This window comes from Lingula anatina, chromosome 2 (assembly GCF_051362555.1).
Source record: "Lingula anatina isolate TDL-2025a chromosome 2, LinAna3.0, whole genome shotgun sequence".
Taxonomy (NCBI): domain Eukaryota; kingdom Metazoa; phylum Brachiopoda; class Lingulata; order Lingulida; family Lingulidae; genus Lingula; species Lingula anatina.
The window spans coordinates 1,774,831-1,797,762 of record NC_141768.1 but is presented as its reverse complement, the minus strand read 5'-3'; the positions used below and the strand labels follow the sequence as shown (position 1 = coordinate 1,797,762).

The window sequence follows — 22,932 nt, the reverse complement described above, 5'->3', positions numbered from 1 at the left end:
CATGCAAGATGAGCTACAGTTAAGCGCAAAAAAATAATTTGTTGCATAAATTCCAAGAAACACTGATTGAAACAGAAAAACCTTTTAATGGAAACGTAACAATTTTGTGCATATTTATTCGTGCTCTATTGTATTGTACTGTATTGTATTTTTTTAATTTTGTGCACAAAGTGAAAGTTCAAAACCAATGAAGTGCTGCCATCTAACGTTAGAGGCAAACGATTATGCAGGTAAGTTACCGTGCATCCCGGAGTAATTATGCTTTAAGAAATTAAGTAGAAACAGAGATGAAACAGAGGAGAAAGTTGATCTAAAGGGGATGATAATCTTAAACTAGTTAAGGTCCAACAAGGGGTTAAACTTTGTTTTGTTATCAGATCGGGAACTTTACTTTAGCAAAAGGTACAAAGTACAGCTAGGTAACTGTTAGTTGTAAAACTTAGAAGTTTGAACGTTTACTGATCAGTAGTATATAGTACTAGTGGCTTATGGCAGCGCAAGTGGTGCAGTGACAGTACCGCATAGATTCAGAAGCCCTCTCCCACTTATTCCAGTTTCAGTTTAAATATATATATTCTTAGTTGTAGCTTTAGTAATTCTCAAGATGTGAGGATACAGGTTCTCCGTATTATTAAAAAAAGCAGTATAATTATGCAACATTACAAGTTCAGGTTCTTGCACAATACTGATTATTGTGCATGGCCTATGTAGTCAGTTACTCTTAAAGTTGAAAGAGCCTTATCTTAGTTGACATACAAAGCCAAATATTTATGCAAAATCATGCAGTGGAATTTCCAATGTTATTGTATTCACATCAACTGTAATAGTACTATCCCAGTACTGTTTAGTGTAGAAAAAAAAACATTTTTTTCTGTTTATTAACTCTGTTGCAGTTGGCAATACTCCTGAAATGTACATAGTTCAGTTCTATCAATGCATTTGTGTAATGGAGGTTTAAAAAAACATGCCTTTTCAAGTCAGAGATAAGTATTGGTTCAACTAGGCTATGAGTATGTTTTTATTTAATACTGAAATTTGTTTGCCAGTTTAGGATCTTGGGTCATTTTAAGCAATTTATTTCAAACATAAGATTTTTCCACATGGGCTACCTAGGTTTAAATTTAATTCTGATGGGTCCTGAGATAATGGTTTGTCAAGATTAAGTATCTGCTCCCTCGATGAATTTTCAGAGATTTTTTAAACAGGCTCATATCTGTTATTTAAACACTTTATGACCAAAAAAAAAGAAGCTATATATTAATGTTACCCTTGACAGTCTATGTTAACCTAATACAAAGCTCAGAGAGAGGAGGCATGGGAATTAGGAAAGAAATTGAGCTCTCCTATGAAACTCAGGTGTTGGATATAAATATAAATTCTCTACTTCCTAGGGTTAGTGTGTTTTCTAGTTGAAACATTGCTGAATATGACAGCAGAAGATTAACAGGGCACTTGACTATTGGATATATATATACAACACCTGTAGAATGTAGCATATTTTATCACTGAATTTGATTGACATTAGTGATAAAGAAATTGATTGACTTACTGCTATTTACTGCTACCTGGGGCCTTAAGTATGTGCACCAGCTTTATGTTTGATAAAGATGTGATTGTTTACTTTGATTTTCATTTTACATATACTGATGGTAGCATTTACTTTAATATCAAGCCTTGGACCCATAAAGTGCAAGTTTAGACACATCATTATTTTGTTTCATTTTGATTTATAAACTAGAATTGAAAATTAAATGATAACACTGTAAAACCTTTCATTTAAATAAAGAAGAAGCATAAGTGGCATGCACTTAGTCTAAGACTAGTAGAATGGCTTCTTTTTCTTCTAAAAATATCCCTGTTAAAGTATTTCTCTGGTTCTCTTTTTGTCCTAATTTCCCCTCAATAGAGATAATTTATCACAAGATAAATGTTGTCAAAAGAAATACTACTGGCTTTACCCCAGAGAATAACACAGCTGAGAAAATACTTCAGTGGAAGATTCAATACAAACTGTATATTACCATAACAATATCAACTTCAGTAGACGTGATTCCATATAGATTAATATTTATCTACATGAAGTAATGAGGTTAGGGATGATGAGCTATTATGATGTAACTTATTGATTTTGCAAAGATTTGCCTAATTGGTAATATACAAATTAGTTGTCATTCTCCACCAGAATTCATTTATCTTAATGATGAAGTGTTGGGTTCCTCAGGGCCAGTTAGATACCAGGGTAGAAATAATGAAGTCATGGTTTTGGAGAAGCTGCAGTTATTAGACTTTGGTGGTAGTTTTTCATTGTTCAGTCCTACTTTTTGTTATCCCTGCAATAATCAGAGACAGGGCCTAGAACACAAAAGGGGGAGGGGAATTCATGATCAAGTCAGTTGTAAAGAAATATTTGAAGGTGGTAAGAGTGTTTTACTGTGTAGCCACTGGTTAATGAATTAAATGATATCAAGTTGAAACTAATTAGGTTGGCTATGTGAATCCTCATGACCTCTGTGTTCTAACCATTAATCACATACACATGTATACAGTATCATCAGATCTAAGTAAAAAGAAGTAGGCTGTGGTTATTGCTTCATCAAGTTTTCAATCACTTTAATATTACACTTTACATTTGTTTTAGTCTGTCTTTGGGTATTTACTTTTGCTTGTCTATCTCTACCCACCTGAACAGGTGTGATCTTAAACGAATGCAAAGACACCCAGGTATAAACAGGCATTAACTTCCCTGCAGGTGTGAACATAAATGAACATATTTGTCATCTGTTACATAGGTAACATGCATTTAACTGCTGCACATATTTGTTAATATTAACATCTGCCTGTGGGAGTCCTGTCTCATAAAAATATACTGCTCATGTGACAAGTCATTTTGGTGAGTTATCTGTTAAATTTTTGCTTTCTTGTTTCTTTCTTGTTGGTCAATGGGTAAATTGTATTCATTTTGAAATTTATTTTACTTGTTATAGGCATTGCCATTCACTTACTTAGGTTTTATGATGTTATTTTTATAAATATAGAGGCTGCACTAATATTGCTGAATGATCAGTGTAGAATTTAAGTTGGATAGACAAAAGATTTGACAAAGCTAATTTTACTCCTACTATTGAGCATTGACCTCTTTATTTAGATCATTGTTTTGAGAATAACAAAAGACATTTTACATTATGTGGAAAAAAGTTTTGTGAAACAACATTTGTAAAGTAAACAAATCAAAGTACTTTCCAATGACAGAATAAAATATGCAGGTTAGTTGACTCCTCCCCCTGTATATAATCCTTTATTTGTAGATATGAAATATTCATTTCCTGTGTGTAGATAATCCTGCTCAAACACAGAGTTCAGTTTATATGATTAATGCACTTGGACAGCTTTTGTATAATCAAGGTCGCATGTGTACTTCCCAGCACTGGCATTCCCCTGAAATGGAGCTAATAGAAATGACTGATTAATTATTATACCTGTGTGAACACAATTTAACATGGACATTATTAAGAAGTTAGCCAAGAGCAATATTTTAATAGTCCAGATTGTCTTCAGCTGAATATGATTAATTGATAATTACATTTCTGTTAGGTGGATTATTTTGTCTTCAGGGAATTAGTGAGAGGCTAAAGTGGAAAGTCTGCAGGTGTGTTGCTTGATTTTGATCAATATTTGGTGTCAATGAAAGGGTGAGAATTTTAGTTTTAAGTGTTTTGTTGCTGTTGTTGAAGTGATATCTGTTTTTAGCTGAACTTTACTGAGTGCATTTGTAATGATTTCATTTATTTTTTTATTGACTTAGGTGAGGGGAGGAACCGTAAAGCATGCAGCAGCCATTTTACCGAAATTTGCAAGATAAAAACTTGCAGGAGAGAAACTTACAAGAAAGGAGCTTTCAAGAGAGGAATTTGCAAGACAGAAGTTTCCAAGACAGAAATCTGCAAGAAAGAAGCTTCCAAGACAGAAACTTACAAGACAGAAACTTCCAGGAGAGAAATTTGCAGGAGAGAGGCTTAGGTTTTCAAAACAATGTGCAAGAAAAAAACGACAGAAATGTGCTGGTTGCAGCAACACTCACCAACAATTCATCCCAGCCTGACTTTGACTCTCTTAGAATTGAGTGTTTGCAAAACAGAGTTCTGTACGAAGACCCAGATTTTCCAGCCAATGACAGGTCACTTTACTTCAGCCGCCTTCCGCCTTATGGTATCAAGTGGATGAGACCTCATGTAAGGAGCTCATATTAATTTGTTATAAATCAAAATGTTTTTATTGTAACTGTTTGAAATATTTATTTGTTTGGTAAATAATGACTGCATGAAGTGTCATGACCAAGTTAAGTGAAAGAAATATTTTTTTAGAATTTTGATATGAGTGAGCAAAAATGTTAATTAGCTTGGCAAGCCGAAATACTTTCATACCATTATCTTTGATATGAGTGACCTGACCTTTTTGGAGATAAACTTATTCAAGCCATGTATTTAACTTATTATGAGGAAAATAATTCTGTTTTTCATTCTGTAGGACATAGCTGGTCAGTTTGGCTTGAAACCACAACTGTTTGTGAGTGGAGCTGTAAGATTTGATGTCAGACAGGGAGAGTTAGGTAAGTGCATGGGTACTAGTATTATGAAGGATATAGTTAGGTAAGTGCATGGGTATTATGAAGGATATAGTTAGGTAAGTGCATGGGTATTATGAAGGATATAATTTGCTGATGGGAATTCAGTATGTAATCTGTTGATAAGTTTACAGGTTAATTTTATTGTCATAGTAACACACAGTGACACTGAGGAAAGTCACGGTGTGACAAAACAATTTGTGAGGTACATTTACAGTGTAAGTTTTGTGTAGAGAGGGAAATGTTTTCATGGTTGATAGTTTTTTGACTTAAATTTAAATTTTTCAAAAATTTGCGATTTGGTCTAAAAGTTCAGACATAACTACATGGAGATACAAATCTAGTAAATTATGAATATGGAATATGGCAACTTCTGTACTACTACAACTGCTACTACTACAAGTAATAATAATAATGTTATAAACTTCAAAGCCCCATGTACTGTTATCATGGTGGCTGATTACATCCATGCAGTTGCAAAACGGGGGGTCTTTTTCTGAAAACATAGGCTTTTTGTCAAGAATCCTTGATTTGTAAACCTAGATCAAATTTACCTAGAGTGGACCTTTTCCCAGCAAAAAGGGGGTTTCTTCTGCCCCCACGGCCCTGGTCCCCCTGAACCCAGCTGATTAATGGGCAGTCACTGTGTGCTATATTCCAGGAGATTGTTGGGTAGTGGCAGCCGTAGCCAACATCTCTGAGAATCCAGAACTCTTGTACCGTCTGGTACCCCGGGGACAGGGTTTCCATGACGGCTGGTATGCTGGCGTACTCAAGTTCCAGTTTTGGCAATATGGGAAGTGGACAGAGGTCATAATTGATGACCGCTTGCCCACAAAGAATGGAGAACCGGTGTTTATACATTCAGGACGACCCAATGAATTCTGGGCAGCCCTCGTAGAAAAAGCTTATGCAAAGTAGGTGCTGCTTATATTACTGTAAGTTTTGAATAATATTGTAGTATACAGATATCAGCGTAGATGATGGTAGTGAAACCAATGTCTGTTTGTGTCAGTATAAAATCTAGTATATGAAGTATGGAAATAAGATGCATAAAATATAATAGCAGGTATTTTGTCAGGCAATGCTTAGCTCACACCTTAAATGTGCATGCATTTCCAATTTCTGAATAAATTACAAAATATAATGCTATATTTCGAAGTTTCTTGACTATTATTCTAAAGTATCATGATCATTAATTTTGAAATATCTCATTGCCTCTGATTTTTCACTCCCCACCAAATATTAATTCTCATTGTACCAGAATGAAAATTAGCCACTTTCAATGCTTCCATTCAGACTCCATGGTTCATATGAAGCATTAAAATCAGGTCAAGTGAGGGATGCCTTGACAGACTTTACAGGGGGTCTCACAGAGAGCTACAGGGTGAGAGGAAAGACTGCTGACCTCCCCAGAAATGCCATCAATATTCTGTTTAAGTCTCTAGAGAGACAGTCCTTGGTAGGGTGTGGGATTGATGTAAGTATAGACTCAGTAAATTGTTTCATCTGAAAGTTTGATGATATTGTTATATGTTTCAAATTTCATAAACAGATTTAAGGATTTAAATAACATTCACTGTTACCAGGGGTTTTGTAACAACTGTATAAAATGAATACTTTGTTTTTCTTTCTCACTTAATGGTCATAGAATTCAAAGATATTAAGAATTTGCCAGTTTCATAAACAGATTTTAAATTTTGAAAAACATTCATTGTATATATAAAATAATGTAAAAAATAGTGAATCATTTTGTCACTCCATGTGTGGCATTGATAAGATTCTCACTAGAGATTAATTTTGAATTCAGCCTATAGATGGCACCAGTGGCAGGATACTTTCTGGAGGTCTGGCAGCAGGCCATGCATACAGTATCACAGACCTGAGAGAGGTGAGGGTCTGGCTGTGTTCCCCCATAATTACCATAGCTACCTCAATATATTAAACATTTATATTTGTGAATATATGAATGTATTCATGTGTGTAGGTTATGTAGATATATGTCAGAGCTGGACACAGCTAAAATTGAGTGTATGTAGATTTAACATATTATTTTGTGTTATGTTTCAGATACGACTAGTGTCAGACCGAGGAGAGATTCCCATCACGCTGGTACGCATCAGAAATCCCTGGGGGACCAGGGTAGAGTGGAATGGACCCTGGGGAGATAGGTAGACCTAACACACACACACACACACAAGCAGCTACACTTTATTGCAGAAGTAATACATTCTTTATTGTTTTAAGTTTATGCGGAAACATACTTCTTTTTTCTTTGAATTCTTTTGTAAAATGTCTGAAATATAACTCACTGTGAACCAAGTCAGTAATTTTTTGGTTTACTCAGTTATCATAAATAAAATGACATATTACTGGGTACTGTGGGATAGGTCAGTATGGTGAACATAATATATTAAAATGACATTTGAAAGAGGTGTAAATATTTGAAAGGCTGTAAATTTAAAAAAACATGTTAAATTAATTGTCATCCAAGTCGTCCAAAGTGAAAATCACAATGTTGTTTGTTTCTGTGCCCAGATCACCAGAATGGAACAGTATCCCGCCTGAGGACAGAGAAGCCATGGGGCTAGTGTTCAGGGATGACGGAGAGTTCTGGATGGATTTCCGAGATTTCCTAGAAAACTTTGACACCCTGGATATCTGCAACCTCACCCCAGATTCCCCCCTAGATACCCCAAGACGGTGGAAGGTGGCCCAGTTTCACGGACGATGGCAAAAGGGGATTTCTTCTGGAGGAAGACCCGTTATGAGAGGTGAAATATTATTTAATTAATTTATTCAAACCAAATAATATTATTGGGAATTATTATTTTCTTACAACTGTCAATATTTTATGAAGGCAGTTATTTGGAATTCACAAATAAACTTAAGTTAGGGAATATGTTTGTTTTTTCTCTTTTTAATTAGTCTATAATAACTAAATATAGTTGCTCTTCAGCAGTAATACTAGCATTCATGTAAGCCGTAGATAAACCATTGAAAGTTTGACTGATATTCATTATGTGTAATTACAGATGAAAGTGGAAAACTTGTAATATCAGGTAAAGCTATGCTGCGTTAGCATAACTCTCGGCTGCTTCTCTAGGAATTGTTGATTTTAACATGGATTGAGTAATTGTTCCACTAACTCTTTTGATTTCACTTTTTTTCTATGATAGCTAGCTGCTTTTAGTCTATCACATCATTAGGCCATATATCAACTGGTGTGTGTAATAGACAGCACAATTTTATAATAATTTAGTTTTTATCTTGATCATAATAGTTATATTTCTACACTGAGCAGTTACGTAGAATGTGTCGTCTTTTTATACTTTCCTCTGAATGTTCCATGCATTTCATGTCTGATGGGGCCAAATTTATGAATATTTAGGTCTTCAGCTAGTTATCTTTATTTTTTGCAGCAGTGTGCAGGTTTTATCAGCATGGTGTTTTGGAATTTTGCTTAGGGATATTTTGTGTATTGAAATAAAAGCAAATTGCTACCAAGGCAATTCTTATTTTGGTTTGTTTGAAAGTGTTTTTGGTTCTCACAGAGTGTATGCAGTGGTGTGGTAACAAATCATTTTGCTTTACAACATTTTATGTGTATCTCTCTCTTGCTTCACACCTTACTCAGAGAAAATTATATGTAAGGTTTTTCTTGTTTGTATAAGCTCTGACACTTTAAAACAAAGTCCAAGTGCTTTGTTACATTTACTGGACAATGATAAGACCAAACTATTTTATCTCAGAAATGAGATCAGAAACATCATTAATGTCTTGTAAGCATGTACTGTGATTGCTTAAACTGGCATGTTTTGTTGTTTTCATTTTATTGACGCAAAATTGGTTCAAAAGTGCTGTCTTCAAAGACGGGCCTTAACATGCAGTTGTATGGATTTTATCACTGATAATCAAAGTGAACCCCAAACCTGAGTAGCTGCAGCTTTAAGGTCTGTATTTTCCTCTTTTTAACTCGGTGTTTCTTTTCTCCTCAGAGACCCATTGGACCAATCCACAATATAAAGTTACTCTAAGGGATACAGATGAAGATGAGGACAATTTGTGCAGTTTTATTGTAGAACTTATACAGAAAGACAGACGGAAACTCAAACACAGAGGAACAAAGAATGTGGACATAGGGTTTCTGGTGTATAAGGTACAGCAGTGGCATCTATGGAAATTTTCATTTTTTGTGTGTGTAAACTGCATTGTTTTATTTCATGAATTATTTGTTTATTTATTTATTAATGAAACATGAGGTAAGAAAAATATTATATTCAAAAAATACTAGAAATGATAAGTGCTGAAACTTCAGTGGAGATGAAATTAAAATAGTAGATCTTCCAGCCTTGAACTCAGATTTTGAGTCATGAACATTTTATCTTGTAAGTAATTAAACAACTAAACTTATATCATTCGTTTTCAGTATTCCAAAGAATACACAATGCCTCTCCCAAGAGCTTACTTCAATCTGTTTGGTTTTGTGGAGAGGTGTGATTATTTCTCTAACACTCGGCAGATAGTGAAGAGATTTCTTATGGAACCAGGAGATTACGTGGTGATTCCATGTACATATGAAGCTCACGTGGAGGCAGACTTCCTTCTGCGAGTGTTTTTTGAAAATGATAATTTCACAGTGTGAGTAAAATGAGATTGAAAATTAAAGGGTTGTGACAGTTTGATTTGGATGGGATTATAAGCATAGCAAGTAAAAATCTCTAATTTCCTTTCTTGTCCCTGCAAATAATTGCCATGCAATGATGTACAGTGGATTTTTTATGAGACACCTGTTATCTACCACTTACTTGTCCTAAAATAGTCAAACTTTAAGGTTCAAAGGTCACGCTGGGAGAATACTCACCTATATTTTTACCCAGCTATAGCATATTTCTCATTCATGGTTATCTACTTATGGACTTAAGATTGCGTTATTGTTATATTATCAGGCCAACAGATGAAGCCGCAGAACTGACAGGCCCTGTGCCTCCCGCTATAGACCCCACTGTCAAGGAGGGAGAAGAGAAATTCAAGAGATTTTTCTATGAGTCCTCTGGGGAGGTGGGTTATGTGTAATACAGTGTGCATGTATTGTGTTACAGTGTGTATACGTGTGCTATGGTGCACATGCCTTGTTTTAAATTAGCGTTATACAATATTGGAGCTTTTATATTCTTATTACCGTGGGTTATAAAGGTAGATGTCAGCTTCAACAAAGTAAAACAGTCTGCTCAGGCATGTAACCTGCAAGTTCAAAAGTGGGGGAACTTTTCTGAAAAAGGAGACCTTTTTATGTACAGACACAGATGTGTCTGTACATATTGCCATCACCTGCGTCTGTCGTCGCCGTCGCCGTCGCCGATCATGTCGCCGTCGCCGTCGCCGTGCACTTTCAGCGTTAACACCATAAGTGGAAGACAGTTTTACTTTTTGGCTTTATATTTACAGAGCTGAGTAATATTCATAAAACGCAGGTCAAGTTCGAAAATCAGCATGATCGGGCCATTATTGTAGAATTTATGCTGTTTTTTCACTTTTTAGCATATATGCAACACTGTTAACACATTTCAAGGAAAACCGATAGGCCTGTTGTCATGAAACTCACAGGAGTAATTAGTCTTACTAAAACGCAGATCAAGTTCGAAAATCGGCATGATCGGGCCACTATTTTAGTATTTATGCTGTTTTTTCACTTTTCAGCATATATGCAACACTGTTAACACATTTCAAGGAAAACCGATAGACCTGTTGTCATGAAACTCACAGGAGTAATCAATCTTACTAAAACGCAGGTCAAGTTCAAAAATCGGCATGATCGGGCCACTATTTTACTAGTTATGCTGTTTCTTACACTTTTCAGCATATATGCAACACTGTAAACACAATATAAGAAAAACAGATGGGCCAATTGTCATGAAAGTCACAGGAGTGGTCAATTTTACTAAAATGCAGGTTGAGTTCGTAAATCAGCATAATCGGGCCATTATTTTTGAAGGTATGCTGTTTTTTCACATTTCCTCAGATTCAGTTTTTAGGCATGTTAACAGTCTCATTATTAAACTAATAAGATACGTGAAAGTGTTTGTTTGACATTTCCTGCATCTTTACAACATTGTTAGTTGATTTTGTAAAAATGATGGTAAACATGTTATCGTGTATTGTGTAATAAAGTTTCAAAAATGGAAATAAACTCATATCATTGCACTTTGTCAGATTCAATCATTCACTATGTTCAGAATCTCAGAATGGAAGAAATTGGACATTTAACACTGCTCTTTTGATATTTTTCCCATCTCATCAATTTTCTTAGTTGATCATATAAAAATGGCAGTAAACTGTTAATTTTGTTTTATGTTAAAAATTGTTAAAAATGGGAAAAAAAACATTTCAGAACAGTGCTGTCTTGTTTACATTTTGGCATTTTCAAGTTGTGACTTTGAAGTTCCATGGGGCTGAAGACCTTTGCTAGTCACATTTTCTGAATATCCATGATACTAATATTTTATTATTAAAAATTGATGGTCATTATGCTGTTAAACATAATGTAATATTGCATCAAAATTTGAAAAAACCTATTTTGGGCACTGCTCCCATGATTACCTTTTAAGAAAAACCATGTCACTTACTGTGCTTACAGGAAAGAAACATGGAACTAAAATACAGCTTCAGTAGGCAATGCAATCTGCCAGTTAAACAGTTTTTTTGTGAAAATTTAATTTTTCACATATTGGCATTTTCAAGGTGTGACTTTGAAGTTCCACAGGCTTGAAGACCCAGGCTAGTCACATTTTCTGAAAATCCATGATACATATATTTTGTTATTAAAAATTGATTGTCATTATGCTGTTAACCATTATGTAATATTGCATCAGAATAGAAGAAAACACAATTTTGGGTGCTGCTGCCATGATGACCATTATGGGAAAACCATGTTACTAATGATTGCCAAACTTTCAAAAAAGAAATACAGGACTAAAATGCAGCCTGAGTTGGAAAAGCAGTCTAATTGACTTCTTTTTCTGGAAGTTTTACATTTTCAAAGTGTGAACTTGAACTCCCATGGGCCTGAAGCCTTATACTTGTTTCACATTTTACTTACATTGGTATTACCTGTTGAGCATAATTTAAATTTGAGGTTGAATTTGCAGTTTAACATAATGAACTTTTGCATCAGAATTGACAGTAGCCTATTTTGTTATTTCCTGCTTTTTGTCTGTACATTTGACAGCTTTGCTGCCTTGTTACAACCTTAGCCAACTCTTATTTAAGACTTAGCCAGAAAGAAATGGCACAGAATCTAGATCAAATTTTGAGAGCAGACCATATTGAGCCAAAAGGGAAGTCCGTCCAAACCTGTCAACTCCCCTGCCCCTTGCCTATGTGCCTGACCCTGAATTATGGATAATTCTGATCTGCTCAGTGTTAAGAAGTATGAGAATGGTATCATTGTGGTTAATGGCTTTTATTTTTATTTTTATTTTTATTTATTTATCTATTTTTTTTCGTTTTGTTTCCCAGGATATGATGATTGACTGCTATGAATTCAGAAGGTTAATAAACACAGCTCTGAAATCAGGTATGAAATATGTATGCTTAAGTCACTAAATACTAAGAAATTAATGGAATCCGAGAATAAATCTTTTTCTCCAAATCGTCACCTATTCTGTGTAAATATCTAATAACAACTGTGTAGACATTGTATTAAAAGTAGTTTGTATCCATAGATGAATAATTTTTTTAATACTTTTGAAGGTCCATCTTATTATTTTTCTTCCAGATCCAAATCATCAAGATCTTGGCATAGATGCCTGTAAAGCCTTGCTAGCAATATTTGATGTATCCTTGTTATTTTTCTCAGATATGTTATTGCATATATTTTAACATTCTTTTGAGAAGAAAATTGTGTAATATGACACCATTTTATTTCTATTCTGGATTTTTTTTTTTTTTTGACATATGAGATCTTCCTTGACTTATCAAAAGGAGGATTGTTCAGGCAAACTGGGCTTCTTTGAGTTTATACAGCTGTGGAATATGATAAAGCTGTGGATGGTATGTGTTAGATTATTTCTCTCAGAGTAGCATTTCCTCATGGAGGTTGGGGGTACTCATACTTATGTTATGGAATCTTTAAGATGAGATCATTTGAAGAAATTACTTTATATTTGCTGTGTACAAGAGATTAGAATTTTGTAAATGTGGTGAAATATCTCAGGTAAGACCCCCCCCCCCCTTTTATAAAAATATGCTGCTTTGTCTCTTGATATTTGTACTTTCTTTTTATGTACAGACACAGATGTGTCTGTACATATTGCCATCACCTGCGTCTGTCGTCGCCGTCGCCGTCGCTGTCGCCGATCATGTCGCCGTCGCCGTCGCCGTGCACTTTCAGCGTTAACACCATAAGTGGAAGACAGTTTTACTTTTTGGCTTTATATTTACAGAGCTGATGAATATTCATAAAACACAGGTCAAGTTCGAAAATCAGCATGATCGGGCCATTATTGTAGAATTTATGCTGTTTTTTCACTTTTCAGCATATATGCAACACTGTTAACACATCTCAAGGAAAACTGATAGGCCTGTTGTCATGAAACTCACAGGAGTAATCAATCTTACTAAAACTCAGATCAAGTTCGAAAATTGGCATGATCGGGCCACTGTTTAGTAGTTATGCTGTTTTTTCACTTTTCAGCATATATGCAACACTGTTAACACATTTCAAGGAAAACCCATAGGGTTGTTGTCATGAAACTTACAGGAGTAATCAATCTTACTAAAACGCAGGTCAAGTTCGAAAATCTGCATGATCGGGCCACTATTTTAGTAGTTATGCTGTTTTTTCACTTTTCAGCATATATGCAACACTGTTAACACATTTCAAGGAAAACCCATAGGCCTGTTGTCATGAAACTCACAGGAGTAATCAATCTTACTAAAACGCAGGTCAAGTTCGAAAATCAGCATAATCAGACCATTATTTTATAAGTTATGCTGTTTTTTCACATTTCCTCAGATTCAATTCTTAGGCATGTTAACAGTCTCATTATTTAATTAATAAGATATGTAAAAGTGTTTGTTTGACATTTTCTGCATCTTTACAACATTGTTAGTTGATAACGTAAAAATGATGGTAAACTTGTAATCGTGTATTGTGTAATAAGGTGTCAAAAATGGAAATAAACTCATATCATTGCAGTTTGTAAGATTCAATCATTCACTATGTTCAGAAACTCAGAATGGAGGAAATTGAACATTTGACACTGTTCTATTGATATTTTTCACATCTCATCAATTTTCTTAGTTGATCTTATAAAAGTGGCAGTAAACTGTTAATTTTGTTTAATGTTAAAAAAGTGTAAAAATGGAAAAAAAAAACATTTCAGAACAGTGCTGTCTTGTTTACATTTTGGCATTTTCAAGTTGTAACTTTGAAGTTCCATGGGCCTGAAGACCTTTGCTAGTCACATTTTCTGAATATCCATAATACTAATATTTTATTATTAAAAATTGATGGTCATTATGCTGTTAAATGTTATGTAATATTGCATCAAAATTTGGAAAAAAAATATTTTGGGCACTGCTCCCATGATGTCCATTTAAGAAAAATCATGTCACTTACTGTTCTCAAACTTACAGGAAAGAAACATGGGACTAAAATACAGCTTCAGTAGGCAATGCAGTCTGTTTGGTAATTCTTTCTGCTAGTTAAACAGTTTTTTTTTTTTTGTGAAAATTTAATTTTTCACATATTGGCATTTTCAAGGTGTGACTTTGAAGTTCCATGGGCTTGAAGACTCATGCTAGTCACATTTTCTGAAAATCCATGATACGTATATTTTATTATGAAAAATTGACGGTCATTATGCTGTTAACCACTATGTAATATTGCATCAGAATAGAAGAAAACACAATTTTGGGTGCTGCTGCCATGATGACCATTATGGGAAAACCATGTTACTGATGATTGCCAAATGTTCAGAAAAGAAATACAGGACTAAAATGCAGCCTGAGATGGAAAAGCAGTCTAATTGGCTTCTTTTTCTGGAAAAGTGTGAACTTGAACTGCCATGGGCCTGAAGCCTTATGCTTGTTACACATTTTACTTACATTGGTATTACCTATTGAGCATAATTAAAATTTGATGTTGAATTTGCAGTTTAACATAATGTACTTTTGCATCAGAATTGACAGTAGCCTATTTTGTGCATAGTTATTTCCTGCTTTTTGTCTGTACATTTGACAGCTTTGCTGCCTTGTTATATTATAATTTTATAAATTTTTTTGTAAGTGCAATACATCTGTATTTCATCATCTGCTTTCTCTATACAAATATTGCTGCTGTCATCATCATCATCATTATTTATGCAGAATTGGAAGAGGGGCAACCACCTAATTGTATATATATTATTAATCATTATTGCTGAATTTATTAATTGATTCAAAAGCATAACCTAACAGTGGTGTTGGCCAGTAAGTAAATTCTCTCTGCTTTGACGTACTAATCTATTTTGTTGGCAGACCACATACAACAATGCAGAACCAGGGCGGACACAGTTAAAACTGAGCGCTTATCAACTAAGAACGGTGCTACAGCCGCTAGGTATGCTGGGAACTTGTGTACTTATTCACCTTTGTTTGAAAGCACTCTGACATCATATCTAAGCAGAAAATTGTCACTTGTCACATTAGTTCTGTAGATCTCATTGGGTTTTGCTGGAACTTAAAGTTGTATTGCCACAGTAAGACATGTTCAAAATGTGATTTATTAAACCTGCTTAAAATGATGTTAGAGAGTTTTAGAATCGGATGCATTTATATTTGCATCATATAATTAGCTAACTTTTATGTAAAGATTATAACATATTTACCTATATCCTTCAGCAAGAATTATTCACATATCAACCTGCTCTATAGTGGGGCTAATTTTTTCATTTGAAAATACAACTATTTTGATTTGAGGTCTTGTGTCAGTAATACCAACACCCATTGTAACCCTTGTAACAAAAATTTTAAATCCTACCCTTAACAATAACTTTATTCAAAGGCTCTTGTTAGCACATAAAATCTGCTCCAAATGCTTAAAATCGGTCTTAGGTCGGGGAAGTATTTTTGAGTAATACTAATTGGTCCTTGTCTTGATGCAAAATATTGACTTGTACAATAATTTTTTTTTTTTTTTAGTATTTGGCTAAAATCAAGTGTAAGCAATAATGATCCCATGTTTCCCTAGCATTTAAGAAACATGCAAGCCTGATCAAACAGCATCATTTTTCTAGTTTTCTCAAATCTTCACATAATCTGGTGAAAGTTACCTGTTGATAAAATATACTGGGGCTTATATTATCACCTTGAAATCATCTCTCCTTTAAGACAGCAGTAGGCACATTTTCATGAACATATTCATTGTAACTTCTTGCTTTAATAATAGGGCAGGTTCTAATTTCTATAAATAAAAGTTGAAAGCATATTGAGGGACCTTGCCTTCTACTTATCACCTGAGGTTTTCAGTCACATGACCCAGTGTCATGTGACCAGGAGAAGAAAGGGGGGGGGGGTAATGTTGAAGATCTGTCTTAATCCAAAGGTCCCTCAATATGTCTCAGTTTATACATATTCTGATGTGAAGAACCAGGAATCCATCCATCTCCATTTATACCTCTTGGTTTCAGGTTTTAAATTCAACAGTAAAGTGTTGAGTGCCTTGGTGTTGAGGTATTCAGATGAACAGTACCAGATCAGTGTAGACAGCTTTATCATGTGTATGGCCAGGATTACCCAGCTGACCAGTGAGTACTCCGACTTTGATGGCCCCATTCAGAATAGGGGACTAACTAGTCCCAGGGTCATATATAGCTGACGCACTTGAATACTTCTCCACAGAGAATCAGTTCAGTGTATTTTAGCGGATTAGACTGCAAGCTTTGTATTGGGTCGCCATATTTGACCCTTAGACTAGTTAGTCCCCTATTCTGAATGGGGCCAATGTCACTACATTACTATAGAGAATCAGAGATGAAAGTCATCCCGATTTATCTGGATTTTTGTTGGTGTTGTTATTATGTCCCAGGATCCCCCACGTAGAGCTGCACACATTGCGTTTTCTGGATAATTTAAAATTCAGCTTTGATCTTTGATGTATAAAATTATTTCTAAGCTATCACTAGTTATCCTTGCACACTATAGATCTGATTATATTTATATTGCCCTATCAGTAGTTTAATTTTGTATTTGTGCTGCTTTAAATTTGTTTTTATGTATTCATTTCATTTTCTAGAGATATTCAAGGCCCATCAGCAGAACGGAAAGGCTGTGTTTTCAGTTGATGAGGTGGGTCTTTTTCAGTCATCTTTTTTATGTTCTTCTTGATAAAGTCTGTAAAACATTTGGATAAGGTGCCTTTAAAAAGAAAAATTTAAAAACTAACCAATTAGAGGAAGTGCTTTAAATACTTGTGATTCGTCCAGACACTGTTTATGTGTTATATTTTCTTTCCAGTGGTTACAGCAGGGTTTGCTGATTTGAAGATCACAGTTATTGAAGTAACCTGAGAGATTGACCACGAAGTTATTAGTGTTGTAAAAATATACTCCAGGTGAAACCAACTTTACAAGGTGCCACAATGTCTGATCTGTTTAACCCAGATCATTGTTATTTTAAAATTTAGAGCTTATGTTGATCATGATATTTGATATTTAGAGCTTACTGTGACCACAAGCAAATTACAAAGAATGCTGCTGACCTAAGGGATTACACATATCTCAGAGGGATTTGTGTGACTTGAATATAGAGATAGATGAGGACACTGTGTGACCTAAAGAGATCATGTCTACAGTATCACAAAGGACACTGTGTGACCTAAAGAGATCATGTCTACAGGATAACAAAGGACACTGTGTGACCTAAAGAGATCATGTCTACAGTATCACAAAGGACACTGTGTGGCCTAAGTATAGCAGTGAGTGCTGTGATCTTATTAGGAGATCATGTATATAAAAAGAACTCTTGTTGACCTGGAGACAAATTTCAGTTAAGTTTATGTGACGTTAACAGATGACATTTACTAGAAAGGACACGGTGTGACCTTCTGACATCATAAACAGATTTTCACATCACATTCCTGCCTGTAGTTTATTCTGCTTAGTATCTGTGACAAGCAGCTGAAACTTGCCCTGATATTACTTCAGTCTCTTACTTAATATTTGACCAATATCTGATGACATCAAAGGATTCTTCAACGGAGAATGTCTTCATGAACAAATGTGCTGTAACACTGTTCATTGGAACAAGGTGTTTTTCATTATCACATTTTATTAGTTTAAAGAGTGTTAAAAACAGGGACCAATATTTGGAACACATATCCCACGTCTTGCCTAGGGACCAGCCATTATCATCCCTGTATATGTGTTGTCTTTTTGATGATATTGTTTCCAGTCTCTTGTATTTGATAGTGATAGAAATGTGATTTCCCCGTCTCCCATCCAAATATACAAAGTTTCAAATATATATGCAAGACAATCGTGTCATCAGGGGTGTAGCATAATTGAATCTAGTCTTCTCTTAAAATGTAGGGCAGCTTTAAAGTGAACTTTTACTGGTGCAGAAAGTCTAGAAGATGCTTAATTTGAGGCTTAATTAGACTTAGTGGCATTACAATTACAGCATTCCTATTTGTTGTGTTATATTTAAGAGAGATTATACTATAGCAATTCAGATATTATCAAAAAGGGGTAAATGTTATATTATTATTAATATTATTAAAAAGTACCTAGTACCTACTTTATTGTGTTGGTAATTCACTTTCTATCAGTTAGTTTTCTGTTTATTGATTGATAGATTTTGATTCAAGATAGAATTTGTATTCTTATAACATGATTTCTGTGGGGTTGAGATGGTTGTGAAAAATGAAACATACTGTGTTTTTGCCAATTAGTATATAGTTTAACCCACTACTTGAAGGTTGTGAATTTTAAGTATTTCAGAGTAAAGATACAGTATGTAGGATATCTCGATAAGATCAAGACAAGTTTTGTGAGAAGTTTTGATAGTTTTTGTAGAATGCATGTGAAAGTGTGTATTGTCTTATGGTAGGTATGGAAGATAAGTAAAAGTTGTAGTGAGAGACTTAACAAATTAAGGCATATTTACAAATTATAAATGTTTTAATTCATAGAAAAGGGTATTTGATTATTTTTGAAGAATTTTAGTAAGATGTGTTAAAATGTATGCTGTTTGTGTTAAAACGTAGGCTGTTTTCAAAAATCAAGAAAAAAATCAAAGGAAGCTGTAGCAGTATTTTATAGTCATGAATTTCATGAGCATAAATAAAAAATTAAGAGACTTGTAACAGTCTTCACATTCCATAAAATCTTACTTCTAGTCTTAAAAAATGTATAGCTGCACATTTAAAATTTGAACAATTTAAACAGGAAATGCATATGTATGATTTTAAGAACACATTGAAGTAAATCACACTCTTCATTTGAACAAGCATCCAATTTTAAGACTTGCTGTTAATATATGCTTTTTACTGTTTAATTGTTAAAAGTCAATTTAATATTTATATACATATATCTCTGATAAATTTTGCATTTGAATTTCATCTAGACTAGTGGAGCGTATAATAAACAGTTTATATATATGCTTCTGATTGTCAAGACGCATAGTGCAGTAGTACTAAGTGACATCTTGAAGTTCCTCTTACAACGGGAACCGTTAGTGACTAGAGGATTTCTTCAACCAGGCCCAAGTTATCATCCTTCTCGGCATCCCCCGACCCTGGCTCCACGGGGTCTATTATCTTTGGCGTAGGTGTTGGTTTCGTGCCTCCTGCAAATGGCTCCTTGGTCTCTGTAGTGGGGATTGGTTTCTCAGTCGTGGTCACGGTGGTGACGGTCGTGGTGGTTGTCAATTCTGTAAAGGAGAAATGGTGTGTACCTTTGTGAAGACCTTTTTGTGTCTGTTGAGAAATATACTTTATTTAAATCGGCCTTTTGAAGGCTAGATAAAATTCTTTTGTAATACAGATGATCTTAAGTACATCGTACCTATTCAATTAGTTTATCTAGTGTATATCTATTTTTCTATTCCCGTCACAAACTAATCTATCATTCCCAATTTATTCATTTTCAAATTTTAAATTATAGTCGACCTCAAATACTTAATTATCAGTAGCATTATTATTGAGATTCAAGTATATACCCTGGACTATAACGAAACGTTTCAGCGTAACCATTAGGTTTTGTTTTCCTATTTGAAGTGAAACATTATAGAACAAAAAATAATTATCTTTACATAGACCATACTTTGACAGTTAACGTCTGCGCCAACCCAGCGACCATCCTCGCACGTCTTGATGTCCCCAGTGTTGATGTTCTCATAACCTGGTCTGCACTCGTATTTCACCTGGTTTCCTTGGACGTAATGTTCTGGCACGTATGGTCCTACCTTCAGCAATACACGGCGACTGAGCGGGAAGTGAGGAGGGCGGCTGCAGGGTTCTGAAATGGGATATTTGTTTGTTTGTTTGTTTTTTTAATGTACTTTGGTTGGAAAGTTATGCCTCTTGAGTAAAATTTGATGTAGGGATAAACCACAGGTCCTTTAGACCTTCTGAATTCACCTTTTATGAAAACACACAAAAGATTTGTTCCTTGATCAAGTTAAAATGTAAAGGGGCAATAGTGATAGGATGTGTTTTGGCAACGTCATTAGAAAAATTAAATCAAAACTTGAAATCGCCCCAAACCTAGTTCATTAACAATAAATAAATACATTAATGCTACGGAGTCACATTTAATATATCGGCCTAATCACGTAGCGCTATCCTGTGTTTACTTACTTTCACAGTGTAGATCATCCGGAGTGGACCAGTTCCCTGATACGCACTGTTTAGTCTCTGATCCCCCAACTTTAAGCGTTCCATTCACACACTGGTAGCGGACCTCGGTACCATGCCGATATGTGGATGAGGTGTCGGCCAGTTCGGTGTTACGGATAGCTGGAGGCGCTTGGCACGATTCTGAAAATTAAAGGTACACCGTGCGCGTTTGAAAATGTCCTAAATATATATTTTCTGCCTACATATATTCTGGAGGACAACATTTCCCCCCAATTGACACCTTCAAAGCGATAAAAACCCTCATAGAAAATAACTTTGATGAGCAGCTCGACGTACACAATAACAGAAGCATAAGTAAGTCCCTTGTGTTATATATCATGGGCACAATTGCGACAAAGAAACCCAAAAAAATGCATCTTGAGTTACTCATGGTTACTCCGTGCACGCTTTATTTTAGGTGTACTATGTGTAAAAGGGACACAATATCAGGATTCTCTACTCAACGTACACCCGGCCTGAGTTTTCAACCCCGCTGGTACTACTCACTTTCACATTGAATGTCCTTCCCTGTCCAGCTGCTGTCATGGCACACACGGAGACTATTGCCTCCGACCTGAGTGTAGCCTGTCTGGCAGCGGTGGATAACCCTAGCGCCCTCTATAAGTCTCCCGCCGGGGACGTGGTTCATTATGACGTTAGTGTTCTCAACGTAGGGTAACTGAGCACATACCTCTGAAAAGAGAACATTTTTTAGAAGATGGTAAAAGACATAATCATGTTTCAAAATTTCAAGTCCAGTCGTGGAGATCTGTTTTTTGAGCAAAGCTAACCAAATTATATTATATCGGTATTTCATATATATATATATGTTACATTCATATGTCTAACAAAAAACACCAAATAACTGAAATTAAGTAAATACTTTGACAGTCGATGTCATCGCCAGTCCAGTTGCCTCCAACGCAGGTTTTCAGAGCAGTCCTATTTACTGCCACTAACCCAGGGATACAAGTATACTGCACTGCTGTTCCTTCAAAGAATGGGGGTGGAGGAGGCTTTACCACGGCGTTCTTAACGTCTGGAGGGGATTGACAAACCCCTGTCAATGAAAAAAGGGTCTCATGATATAAGGATGTGGTATGCTGTATCATAATACCAAAAGAAAGAACAGCCACCATTGAACATTTGGAAATATCTCAAATACAAGTTTTTCTAACCAATAACCTGAATTTTGGAAGGATTGTGTAGGTTTTTAAAATTCGTTAAGGTCGTACAGCACGTACAATTTTAAAAGACGCTCTTTGAATAGTTCTAATCGTACTGACGTTTGCAGGTGAAGTCTGTTCCCTTCCAGACACTGTTGGTACACATCTTGGTGTGTGCTGTTTCTGGATAAGTTGTGCTCTGGTACCCTCTCTCACACTGATAGGTGACATTGTGGCCTTCCACATAGAATTTCCTTGCTGCAGACGTTATATGTGCACCGGTCAGCTTAGGGGGGTCTGGACACGCTTCTACAAGAACAGAATCTGTATGATACAACAATCTTTCATGCAGTGGTGTCACTTCGTATTGAAGTGTTGACATAACACTAAATAAGACTACCATATACCCTCACTGTTACAGGACATTCAGAATTACCCCCCCCCCCCCACACTCAGTTTAGGGGGGTCTGGATACGCTTCTACGAGTGCAAGAACAGCAGCAGTTTGACACGTCAATCTTATTACAGCTACGTCACTATTTTCATGCGGTTTTGTCATTACACTATAAAAGATTGCCATATTGCATTGATTTTCATCCTTGATACGGGGCAGTCAGAAGTATTTTATCTATCGATTCGTAAAACTCATTTGAGTTTTACTGGAATACGAAGAACCCGAAAGATATTAAGGAGGAAAAATTTAGAAAAATACGTATTTTTTGCATAGTTTTAATATTAGTTCAGAAATCGCCCTGATGCAACAAAGTTCAGAATGCATAACTTGCAGTCTGCTCATTTTATATTACCCACAGCTAGACGATACGGAATACGTAAAAGGGGCAGGAGGGGAGGCAAACTAGTAAGACAACGGAGAAGAAGACTAAAGTCACCAGTACCAAGCATAATCCTGGCTAATGTTCAAAGTCTTTATAACAAAATGGACGAACTAAACTACAGAATATCGAACTTTGCAGACTACAAGAATTGTACTATCTATTGCTTTACAGAGACATGGCTAACTGAGAACATTCCCGATCAGTGCCTTCAACCAGAGGGATTTTCGATATATAGGCAAGACAGAGCGGATAAGCACGGGTAAGAGGCAAGGCGGAGGTGTGTGTTTTCTCATTAACAATGCATGGTGCACGGAAGTTAAGAAATTACATGAAATATGTACATCAGACATTGAGTTGATAACTCTAAAGTGCAGGCCATTCTATCTCCCACGTGAATTCACTAGTGTCATAATTACAGCCGTCTACATCC

General features: G+C 35.4%; 2 protein-coding genes and 1 long non-coding RNA gene across 6 annotated transcripts in view; 1 reads left to right on the top strand and 2 right to left on the bottom strand.

Moving 5' to 3' along the window:
* Positions 1–22,932, bottom strand: part of LOC147763314 (uncharacterized) — a 102,595-nt gene that overhangs the window by 37,301 nt on the left and 42,362 nt on the right. The window lies entirely within an intron of this gene.
* LOC106163763 (calpain-9) lies at positions 154–18,989 on the top strand. 4 transcript variants are annotated; one of them, XM_013541446.2, is made up of 19 exons: positions 154–230; positions 3,803–4,229; positions 4,525–4,606; positions 5,283–5,538; positions 5,921–6,101; positions 6,432–6,512; positions 6,692–6,792; positions 7,160–7,395; positions 7,657–7,683; positions 8,620–8,780; positions 9,051–9,262; positions 9,571–9,682; positions 12,140–12,197; positions 12,399–12,457; positions 12,605–12,673; positions 15,143–15,224; positions 16,294–16,410; positions 16,899–16,951; positions 17,120–18,989. In XM_013541446.2, the coding sequence occupies exons 2-19, from the start codon at positions 3,825–3,827 to the stop codon at positions 17,144–17,146; spliced, it is 2,319 nt and encodes a 772-aa protein (XP_013396900.2). In that variant the 5' UTR covers positions 154–230; positions 3,803–3,824; the 3' UTR covers positions 17,147–18,989. The 4 variants fall into 4 exon arrangements, 3 of the variants coding, with proteins under 3 accessions (XP_013396900.2, XP_013396914.2, XP_086859896.1); XM_087003770.1 differs by lacking the exon at positions 154–230 and adding an exon at positions 234–252; XR_015332751.1 differs by lacking the exon at positions 15,143–15,224.
* Positions 18,902–22,932, bottom strand: part of LOC106170147 (C4b-binding protein alpha chain) — a 17,800-nt gene continuing 13,769 nt past the window's right edge. Inside the window, exons 12-17 of the mRNA XM_087006902.1 lie at positions 21,788–21,976; positions 21,385–21,561; positions 21,009–21,194; positions 20,463–20,642; positions 19,927–20,121; positions 18,902–19,534 (exon numbers count right to left, since the gene is read on the bottom strand). Coding sequence (XP_086863028.1) covers positions 19,344–19,534; positions 19,927–20,121; positions 20,463–20,642; positions 21,009–21,194; positions 21,385–21,561; positions 21,788–21,976 — 1,118 coding nt within the window. The 3' untranslated portion in view covers positions 18,902–19,343. The remainder of the gene's footprint in view (positions 19,535–19,926; positions 20,122–20,462; positions 20,643–21,008; positions 21,195–21,384; positions 21,562–21,787; positions 21,977–22,932) is intronic.

Excerpts from the sequence above, each read along its gene's own strand:
- LOC106163763 (XM_013541446.2), top strand. The coding sequence starts at position 3,825 with ATGCAGCAGCCATTTTACCGAAATTTGCAAGATAAAAACTTGCAGGAG. Across the intron at positions 6,513-6,691 it reads GTATCACAGACCTGAGAGAG|ATACGACTAGTGTCAGACCG; the intron begins GTGAGGGTCTGG and ends GTTATGTTTCAG. Across the intron at positions 8,781-9,050 it reads TAGGGTTTCTGGTGTATAAG|TATTCCAAAGAATACACAAT; the intron begins GTACAGCAGTGG and ends ATTCGTTTTCAG.